Raw genomic sequence first — 10,933 nt, forward strand, 5'->3', positions numbered from 1 at the left:
TTTCTAGATCATTTATGTCAGCTAACACCTCCTGGCTGTGACCAACTGGGTGTCTTTCAAACGTGGTCCAGAAATATAATAAAATCTTCACTTCTGGTTGAAATATGGCCTCTTGTGGTCCCCCGAATGCAATCATGCCATGTGTGAATTGGGGATTTAAAAAATAGATGTTGGCCAGAACTTGAGCATGAATTTTGCTATTTGAAAGGGATAAAGACCCGCTGGCCTAAGACACCGGGATGGTGGAGATTCTCAAAATACTGTCCTCGTACACAGAACACTTGCCAACAGAACACGGTCCCAATTGCCAATACTAACTAGTTTTGAGATTGTAATATGTAGTATAGTTACAAGTGTCAAAATTAATGTCAAGAACAAGTCAATGGCTGAATATGTGTTCTCCCTGTGTCTGTGTGGGTTTCCTCCGGGTGCTCCGGTTTCCTCCCACGGTCCAAAAACACACGTTGGTAGGTGGACTGGCTACTCAAAAGTGTCCATAGGTGTGAGTGAATGTATAGTGAGTGTCACCCTGTGAAGGACTGGCACCCCCTCCAGGGTGTGTTCCTGCCTTGCGCCCAGTGATTCTGGGTAGATTCCCGCCACACCGCGACCCTGAACTGGATAAGCGGTTACAGACAATGAATGAATGAATGAATGAATTACTAAATTCTGGAAAGATGGACACTACTGTCCCAAAATCCAACAGAAAAGGATAAATGAGGAGCTTTTCATAACAGTCACAGTAAATGTTTAAATGTTATAGTTTGGGCTTATTTATTTACTAATTTCCTTACAGTCTCTGTGTAAATTTTGCTTACATTTGCAAGTACGAGGCCTCATACGCCTTTTCAAATTTATTGGGTATTTTCATTCATAAACATTGAGGAGATCTAGAAATTTTGCTCACATTTGCAAGTATGAGGCTTTAAATGCCATTGCAGTGTTGTTGGGTAGTGTGTGTGTGTGTGTGTGTGTGTGTGCAATACCTTTATGACCACCTCCTTGTTTCTACAATCACTTTCTATTTTGTGAGTTCTACAGGCCATAGAGGAGAACGTTGTTGTTTTATAGTTAGAGAATACCCTTTACTACTTACAATATATACACTATAAATAAGTATGTATATAAGTACGTATACACACACACTATATATATATATATATATATAGGGGTTGGACAATGAAACTGAAACACCTGGTTTTAGACCACAATAATTTATTAGTATGGCGTAGGGCCTCCTTTTGCAGCCAATACAGCGTCAGTTCGTCTTGGGAATGACATACACAAGTCCTGCACAGTGGTCAGAGGGATTTGAAGCCATTCTTCTTGCAGGATAGTGGCCAGGTCTCTACGTGATGCTGGTGGAGGAAAACGGTTTCTGACTCGCTCCTCCAAAACACCCCAAAGTGGCTCAATAATATTTAGATGGTGACTGTGCAGGCCATGGGAGATGTTCAACTTCACTTTCATGTTCATCAAACCAGTCTTTCACCAGTCTTGCTGTGTGTATTGGTGCATTGTCGTCCTGAAACACGGCACCGCCTTCAGGACACAATGTTTGAACCTTTGGATGCACATGGTCCTCCAGAATGGTTCGGTAGTCCTTGGCAGTGACGCGCCCATCTAGCACAAGTACTGGACCAAGGGAATGCCATGATATGGCAGCCCAAACCATCACGGGTCCATCCCCATGCTTCACTCTGGGCATGCAACAGTCTGGTGGTACGCTTCTCTGGGGCTTCTCCACACTGTAACTCTCCCGGATGTGGGGAAAACAGTAAAGGTGGACTCAGAGAACAATACATGTTTCACAATGTCCACAGCCCAAGACTTGTGCTCCTTGCACCATTCAAACCGACGTTTGGCATTGGCATGAGTGACCAAAGGTTTGGCTACAGCAGCCCGGCCGTGTGTATTGACCCTGTGGAGCTCCCCACGGACAGTTCTGGTGGAAACAGGAGAGTTGAGGTGCACATTTAATTCTGCCGTGATTTGGGCAGCCGTGGTTTTATGTTTTTTGGATACAATCCGGGTCAGCACCCGAACATCCCTTTCAGACAGCGTCCTCCTGCGTCCACAGTGAATCCTGTTGGATGTGTTTGGTTCTTCTTGGTGGTATGCTGACATTACCCTGGATACCGTGGCTCTTGATACATCACAAAGACTTGCTGTCTTGGTCACAGATGCGCCAGCAAGACGTGCACCAACAATTTGTCCTCTTTTGAACTCTGGTATGTCACCCATAATGTTGTGTGCATTGCAATACTTTGAGCAAAACTCTGCTCTTACCCTCTGCTAATTAACCCTTCACACTCTGCTCTTACTGGTGCAATGTGCAATTAATGAAGATTGGCCACCAGGCTGCTCCAATTTAGCCATGAAACCTCCCACACTAAAATGACAGGTGTTTCAGTTTCATTGTCCAACCCCTGTGTATATATATATGTGTGTGTGTGTGTGTGTGTGTGTGTGTATGTGTGTAAATGTAAATGTTGCCAAAACATCAATTTTAATTATTATTTTTATTTAATACTGTTGTCGCTTTGGTAACTATTTGCTGCTTTTATTTTTCCTTTCTAATTTATGTTATTGTTTCTTGTTGTTATAAAGTATATTTTATTGTTCATATATGCATATATGAATGTCTGAAACTCCATGTGTTTTTTTTTCTGTGTTTATGGGAATGAAATGTTTATGTTTAAGCTACTCTCCTATGGGTGAGGGATCAGAAAGCCCTTTTTCTCTCTTAGTCCCAAGGCATGAGATAATGTAAACCAAACTCATGTTTCACCATATTTAGAAGAGAGAAATAACCATATATAAAAGAGAGAGTGAAGAGACGACAAGAACTGGTTGAAATTCTCTCCAGGATTCCATGAGTCCATAAGGCACTGTTTTTTTCTAATAAAAATGTATTTACAATTTAAAACATGTCTACAGAGGATCTTCTTTATTTATTCATCATCTACACAACACCATCACTAAAGAAAGACAAGATATAATGTTTGGCGATATTGTTCTAATAACAGAGAGAGAGAGAGAGAGAGAGAGAGAGAGAGAGAGAGAGGGAGAGGGAAGTGGTGACTCTGGGCCTCGCAGTCATTGTGTGAGAAGCATTTGAATGCATTAGTTGAAATTAAACCCACATATGCTTGAATGCAAACTAGTCTCTGAATTAAAACCTAATTTGGACATATGTGATATCAGCAGAATCATAACAACCTGAACTTTAATAATTATCCAAAAATGTTGAAATTTCATCAATGCATAGCATTCAGGCTCTGCTTAAAACAGATTGCAACTTGCCTTCTAAACATCCCACATAAACAGCTGTAAGTCAAAAATGTTTTTACCATCTGCACAAGCAGTTTTCATATGGGCTTCCGAAAAGATCTTTACATTTTGTTGTTATTGCATCCTTAGGTGGTGCTATATTTTAAGTTTTTGTCCAATTAGAGCACCACCTATATGTGCAATTTGATCATATTTGGCACACTTTTTCAGAGTAATGCCCTGCATAGGTGTACCCATTTTGGTTTGATTCAGGCCCACTCATGTTTGTTGAAATATTGCAGCAAAAGCATGTCCAAAGTTCAAACTTTTTTTGATATTCATTTACCTACAGGAAATACAGGTTGCAATGAGATAAATTGTTTGTGGACAGGATGAAAATCCAGGGACTGGTTCAAAAAGCACATACCTGAGTATTGAGAAAAACTGCATTTTTTGAAAACAATTGCAATAGCAATGTTGTGAGACACTACAGAGAGTATATTATAAAGCTATTATAATGTTGATATTAGTTGATGATGTTCAGTTTTCACTGAGATATACCATATGTTCAGGTTAAAATCATGAATTGTGCACCCTTGTGGCTATCAACACAAAACTTTATAGGCTCTCACAAAGTGTGTGTATGGATATACCATTCAAATTTCATAATGATTGGGCATTGTTAAGCCTGTCAATCACCTGCTGAAATGTGACTGGTCGATGACATTAATAATTTTGCCCATATCAGATTATCCTTAATTTCCCAAGTGTATGCTTTCTCGCAGAACCAGAATGCCAAACGTCAACTTGATATGCGTTGTAGATGCTGAGATATTGCCAAAAAAAGACATAACTACTTATTATAACGCCCTTATAATATATCATGCACCAGAATCATGTCTTGAAGCAATGTTTGAAAGTTCATGTGATTTAAGTTAAGTAAACAGGGGTCAAAGTAAAACATATGCCATGAACGTTCAAGTTCATTTGCATATAGCGGCCATCTTGATTTGAAAGATCGCAATTTTTTTTTTATAAATATTGACCAGCAAACTGTTGTGAACGTTTCTACATCAAGTCCATGTGAATCGAATAAAAACCAGAAATTAGTTCGCAAAAATATGATTAGCTAATCATATTTTTAATATGATCGAAATATGCAAATTAGCGCAAATTAGCCTCAAGTGGTTTTCCTTCTCTGTAGCGCCCCCTTTAGGCCTATCGGGCCTAGCTCGAGCGCCTGTGTACACTACTACCTGCTGTAGGTCTTACGGTTTGTGCTGTGCGATTCGTTTTAAGGCAGAAGAAGGAAAAAAAGGAATTAAAAAATCCTAACAAATACAATAATAAATCAGCGCACTGCTAAAAGAAGCCCGCCTAACCTAGGACAAGAACGGCAGGTAGGGGAAACAAAGTGAGTCGGATCATGTAAAAGATTCGACTCCTCAGCAAACGGCACATCACTTTAGCGTTCCCTCACTCAGCGGAAATGGAGCGGTCCCTCTTCCCCTCTTCAGCTCCGCTCAGCTAGCGATTCTCATGACGTGACGATACTCCGCAGACCAGAAGACCCTCCACAATGTTGTTATTTATTTCATAAAATGCGCTTTACCTCGCTTTGTCGAGATAAAACACATCTGAATGCACCTAGCAGTTAGCTTGGAGGCTAGCAAGCTAACCAGGTCCAAGGCCACCAATGAAGTGTGATTTAAATTACAGACGTAACTCATTTGTAAAGTCTTGTTTCTGCTTGTGAAGAATGGAGGGTGTACTTTACAAGTGGACTAATTACATGACAGGTAATAAAGGCTTTATTAATGTTAATTTTCGCCGTCACATGGAATAATGCTAGTTACCAAAACAACAGAGCCTCTGGGTTAGCTGACTCAGCTGCAAACTTTTAGGCAGTTGTGAGATGTTTTTTTTTTTTCAAATACAAGCTAAATTCTTGGTTAGTTTTTAGAGGATATTTTGTAGCTTTGTGGGTTTTTTCAGTAATAAGGAACTCTGCTGCTGTCATTTCTTCAAAATAAAACTAGGGTTTATGAACATCTTAATAATGCACGGGAACGATTTAAGGTTGGGAAACTAATAATGCAGGGGAACGACTTAATGAGGCGTGGGAAACAGAACGCATTAAAAAGTTGTTGATTAAGCTGTTTGCACATTTTAGCTTTACTATGAAGGGCTCTCACAAGCAGAGCTCTGCAGAATTCTAATACTAACGTCTACATTTTCACGTCTCTTCCACTATGGCTTCCTTTGCTTCATATAGATTATAGTTTAAAAAGAGGAACCATAAAATCATATCGTCAGGTCTTTTTCATTTGCTTGAAAGCGAGCAGAAATCAACTGACCTGGTGCAATTCCACAAAGCATAATTTCTCTGTAACCCAGATAGTTTAGTCTAAAATTGAGGATTTTCCAATAAGATTGCCCCTCAGTTCTATTCCAACAATTTTAAGATTGGACTAGCTTGACTTTGATGTTTGTTTAATTTGGGGAGAATCTGAGAAATCCTGTTTACTGGAAAACCCCAGTATTTTTTCACATAAATCATGTTTTTTTTTTTTTTTAGTAATGACAGTCTGTAATGTTCTCACTAAAGGACAGTCCATGACACTTTATCTACCTGCTAGATTGCAAATCATTTAGCACTTTGGCATCAATAAATGTGGTTTAACTGGAATTTGAAATATGTGAGTTCACATGCAACGTTACTGTGTTTTAGGATGGCAGCCACGGTGGTTCGTCTTGGACAATGGAATTATTTCATATTACGATTCCCAAGATGACGTTTGCAAAGGTAGCAAGGGCAGTATAAAGATGTCAGTGTGTGAAATTAAAGGTAAGAGCATTCAGTCTGTTTATAATTAATGCAAAATAATTTTGAAATGTATTACAGTGTATTGCCTACCAAGCAGGGAGCTTTCAAAACAGTTTAAAAGCTTAATTCTTTGTTTTTTAAACTTCCTCTTGGTCACCAGTTCACCCAACCGATAATACTAGGCTGGAGCTGATTATACCAGGAGAGCAACACTTTTATGTGAAAGCTGTGAATGCAGCCGAGAGACAGAAATGGCTAGTGGCCCTGGGAAGCTCAAAGGCTGGCCTCATTGACACAAGGACCAAAAAAGAGAGAGGTGGGGCATTTGCTACATCACAACTACATTTCCACTGCCATGTCCTTTCCACTTTTTCTCTCTCTGTCTATTTTCATTGCTAATTATATGATTGAAAGTGCAAACAAAAAAAAATTGACATTCTATACCCCACGCAGAACTAACAGAGACAACTGAATCGTTGAAAACCAAGATGTCAGAACTGCGTCTTTACTGTGACTTATTAATGCAGCAGGTTCACACTATTCAGGAGTCAGTGGAACAGGAGGGAGACCATTCCGAGGTTAGACACTGCACTTCGCATTTCGTTTATCAGTAACAACAATGCAAAGTTTGCTAAAAATACTTGAAGTTAATAGTAGCCCAAAAAAAGCCTTTGTAAATACATGCCAAAATGTTCATACAGGTTCTTCGAAATGCATTGATAAGCTAAATAAAACTTTTTTTCATTTTTTTTAAACTGTTTTAATTCGTGTGCACAGGTTTTTAGCAATGTTAGACTTACAGCTATAACTCTAAAATGCAGAGGCCAAAATTTAACTAGAAACATGTCTTGGCTTATCAACTATATCTAGGGTAAGTGGAAAATTATATAATGTAGAATTTTTACAGAATTGCTCAGGTAGGTAAAGTCTCTTTTAAAGAATGCCTGAAATGTGATGGGTAACTGGGTACAATCACAGTCATTTTAGCATGATTTATGTTATTAAATGGTCAGTGTCATTTATTGTTTATATATTAAATACATTTAATAAAATTGTTATTTATTGTCTCGCATTTTGCTCACTTGTTTTTTTTTTTCATTTTCACAGACAAGGAATGAGGCTTCATCTTTGCTGAGCGCCACATGTAATACCTTCATTCAGACTTTGGAGGAATGTATGAAGATTGCCAATTCCAAGTTCCAAACAGACATGTTGCAGTCAAGCCCTTCAGACCCCTTAATGTCCCCTGTTTCACCCTCTCTCGTCCAAATGGCCAGGGTAAATAGCACATCTCAATTAATATTGTTTTTGTTTTTTACCAAAAAAATCCCACCACTTGTATTGAAAATATAGTTATGGACAGATTTAACAATGCTGTCATCTTGATGTCTTGATCATTGTTTAGATGAAGCGGTCAATCAGCCATCCAGGCACATATAGTTATGACAGGTACAGTGTAAAATACATTTTTTTTTTTAATACACAGTGGGCTTGTTTTTGTACCATTGATTTCTGTTTCCTGCTCTTAAGGTCTAATGCTCAGAAAGAGTGTGTGACAGTACAAAGGTCTTCACAAAGACGAACAAGGACATGCTCAGATACAGAAGCTCTTAGTGATGGTGGTACAGAGGAAATGGAGCGTGAGTTAGTTTCTTTAAACACACAGATTCACAAGATCCCTGTCTTCATTGAATTATAGAAAAGCACAACTCGCATTTGACTGCAAGAAATCAATAAGTTTAAGGCTATGATTCTGCCTCTACAGCTATGAAGAAACTTGCTACTTGAGAGTATTTTCAGTAGATATTTCATAACTTTATTCAAGTAACCATGTACCTGACTGCTTTTACTTCCATTTCAATAACTTCTACTACAGTTTTGTATGTAGGATAATGTAGGAATTGTGTGTAAATTTGAATAAATGCAATCAATTTTTTTAGTGTAGACAATGTCTGTGGTGTCTTTCCAGGTGTCATTCCATTCCCTTATTGCTGTTTTTTTCCCTTAAAGGTCTTGTGCTGTTCCCCAAGGCCAGCCTAAATGGTGATGCTGCAACAGTCATCCCTGAAGAGATTAGTACAAGCACCCGCTTTGGGTCGGAAACAGACACTCCAGAGTCAGACCTGTCACTTTGAGCTTGGCAAGAAACTTTTTAGAGGTAGAAAACCTGAAGGAATACTGCTGTGCAGCGATCGTTCGCAGTGTGTATTGTTGGTGTTTTAGGAAGTATTATTTCTTCAATGAAGCATTTCGTTGCACTTTATTAATGAGAAAACTGCAGAAAAACAAGTCCAATCTGAATGTTTGTATTTTTACAGGTATTTTAAATTGCTTTGCTTGCCATAATGTTGTTTTTGATTCATGATACATAATAATTATCATAGGCCTTTGGTGAAGAACATGGAAATTCACTTTGGATTTCATAGCTGACGTGTAGCCTATGTTGTTTTGTGCAGAGAACCTTAATAGAAAGGTTTTTGTTACAGTGCCAAGGAACTGTGTGTACTGACATTAACTCTGATGCTTATTTGCTTTGTTGTTCACTTGGCATGCTCCAGTGTTCACTAGTTTATAAAACAAAATACACAATTATTTATTTTCTTAAGTTGCCAGATTGACAGTAATCCTGTCACCACACACTCATATAAAAGATTTTTGCCTTAAAGTTTATTCTTCGCATGGAGGAATTTGATGTACTGATAAGTGTAATGTGAAAAAAATACACATTAAAAAGATTTAGGACGATGTTTTAACTTTTATTTTTCGCATGTAAATATTACTGAAAACTACTGTAATGCTGGATAACTGGGACTAGACTAAGAAATATTACATGCCACATTTAGCTACATGTTGGTCCTTTACTTGCCCAGATGTTTCATACATTACTCTTCTCTACCACATGCAACTATTTCCCTCTAAATTGATCATCATTTCTTTTTAAAACCAAATGTATTTAACTGTGAAAAAGTTTGCCCTTTAAAATGTCTGCTTGCGATTAGCAGGTTGAAAAGCTACAATATAAATACCTGCACTAATCGTTTATTTGAATCACCTAATCTAATGATCAGATTGCAGAAAGATACAGCTAATATAAAGATGGGCTTAGAACATCAGAAAACAACACAGGCTTTTTTTTCACTTAAAATGACAAATGTTGAAGCTTGTATTACAGTTAGCAATAAAATCATTTGGATCACATTCAGAGATTTAGTCAACAAGGAGGCAGCAGAAAGAAAAAAAAATGCTTTTAGTACACGTTTCTAAGTTGACTTGATGCTTCCATTGGTATATTTTATTCCCTTAAACTGTAATGATTTGTATGATGGCCTACTTTTCACTTCACTGTCAACAACATAACATACATAGATGTTTAATTATAGTTTATTATAGTCACAGAGCAGAAGAGGAACATTGGTAGGAAAAAGCAGTATCTTATAAGGTTTTTCGATGCACTCCCAGTATCATACTGGTCTGCCATTTTGAAGTCCTGGCCTGGAACCTGGATTCAACATCCAGATTTGAAGACTTCTGTTCAAATGGCGCACACAAATCTAGAATCAGCTAGTTTTCTATTCTTGACAAACTCAGTGAAGGTGGTTTACTGTGCCCTCTTCTGTGAAAATAGACCTCAATGTATTTTTATTTATTATTATTATTTTTTATCTTGTGTTTAGTGACACCTAAGTTTTCTAAGGTAAAAGGTGATTCAGCCTTACAGCTCAAAATCTAGACTAGAAGCATGACTTGGTTTATCAACTTTATCCTAGGTATGTAGAAAAGTATATAACTTAGAACACAATCTTACTGTAAAAGAGTTTAATAAATCAAATTGTAAAATAAATTATATATAGCTTGCTTTATATTATTACATTCTCAATACATTTGCAATTTATATATTAAAAACATAAACAAATAATTTCGTTTAAATCTAATTGTGAATTTGGCTAATGTTGTAGACTTTCTCACATTTTAACCCCTTCTGATTTGTTTCCTCTTTTGTTCTTATAATAGTTTTGTCTGTTTTCACAGACAAGGAATTAGGCTTCATTTTGCTGAGCACCACAAGTAATGTAGCCATCTCAGCAATAGACAGATAGATACCCTTTTCCTGCATACATGTTTGAGTCATACTGAATTGTATTCAGTGATGGTGATCAATTAAACCCTCAGTTAAACCTATGCACCTTCCAGGCCAGCAAACTAGGCAGTTCCCCAAATATGAATATATGTCACAGTAAAAGAGCTATTTCACATATAAGAATTCTAATTTAATCTTTTCTATCCCTTTTCAAACTTACTAAATATATTCCATTAATTGATTATTCAGACAGATTTCTAACCACCAACTATGAGGTAACTATATCTTTTCATAAGGAAATGGCTGCTCGACTTATTTTTAGCCTTCCGTCATCTGTACTTGTCATTTGATTTTCATTTAAAATAGCTCAGGGATACATGAATGATTTCTCTGGAGTGCGATTAATGTTTGTTTTCAGACAGCTCCATATGCAGGGAGAAAACAGGTGCAAATGAAGCATGGCCTCAGGATCATGCTGGGGTGTCCCTGAGGGTGTCTCTCCCAGCTGGCAAGCCTGTGTCCACAAAGCTGGTGCGCCCAAGTTGTGAGTCATGATCCTCAGCATGAGAAAGGTCTCAAAGTTGTGCAAAACAACAGATGAAGAAATGTATGCCTAAAAATGTTGCAAATTACCAGTACTAAATATTGTTGTTAGATTTTTTTATGTCCTTATATGTTAAATACATTGTTTAAATACTTTTATTAAGAATAGATATTCCCAGTAGGATTAGATTGTCATACTTGGTTTGACATCA

General features: G+C 37.6%; 1 protein-coding gene across 1 annotated transcript; it reads left to right on the forward strand.

Annotated features, from left to right (window-relative positions):
* Window positions 1–4,734: 4,734 nt before the first annotated feature.
* Window positions 4,735–9,036, forward strand: LOC136677014 (pleckstrin homology domain-containing family A member 3-like). The gene is made up of 8 exons (XM_066654358.1): window positions 4,735–5,072; window positions 6,005–6,121; window positions 6,261–6,416; window positions 6,554–6,678; window positions 7,208–7,378; window positions 7,506–7,549; window positions 7,631–7,740; window positions 8,111–9,036. Exons 1-8 carry the CDS (start codon window positions 5,033–5,035, stop codon window positions 8,233–8,235), a joined length of 888 nt encoding a protein of 295 aa, XP_066510455.1. The 5' UTR covers window positions 4,735–5,032; the 3' UTR covers window positions 8,236–9,036.
* Window positions 9,037–10,933: the final 1,897 nt, after the last annotated feature.

The sequence above is a fragment of the Hoplias malabaricus genome, chromosome X2 (assembly GCF_029633855.1).
Source record: "Hoplias malabaricus isolate fHopMal1 chromosome X2, fHopMal1.hap1, whole genome shotgun sequence".
NCBI lineage: Eukaryota > Metazoa > Chordata > Actinopteri > Characiformes > Erythrinidae > Hoplias > Hoplias malabaricus.

Coding starts and splice junctions, on each gene's coding strand:
- LOC136677014 (XM_066654358.1), top strand. CDS start 5,033: ATGGAGGGTGTACTTTACAAGTGGACTAATTACATGACAG. Junction 5,073..6,004: donor GTGGACTAATTACATGACAG/GTAATAAAGGCT, acceptor ACTGTGTTTTAG/GATGGCAGCCACGGTGGTTC. Junction 7,379..7,505: donor CTCTCGTCCAAATGGCCAGG/GTAAATAGCACA, acceptor ATCATTGTTTAG/ATGAAGCGGTCAATCAGCCA.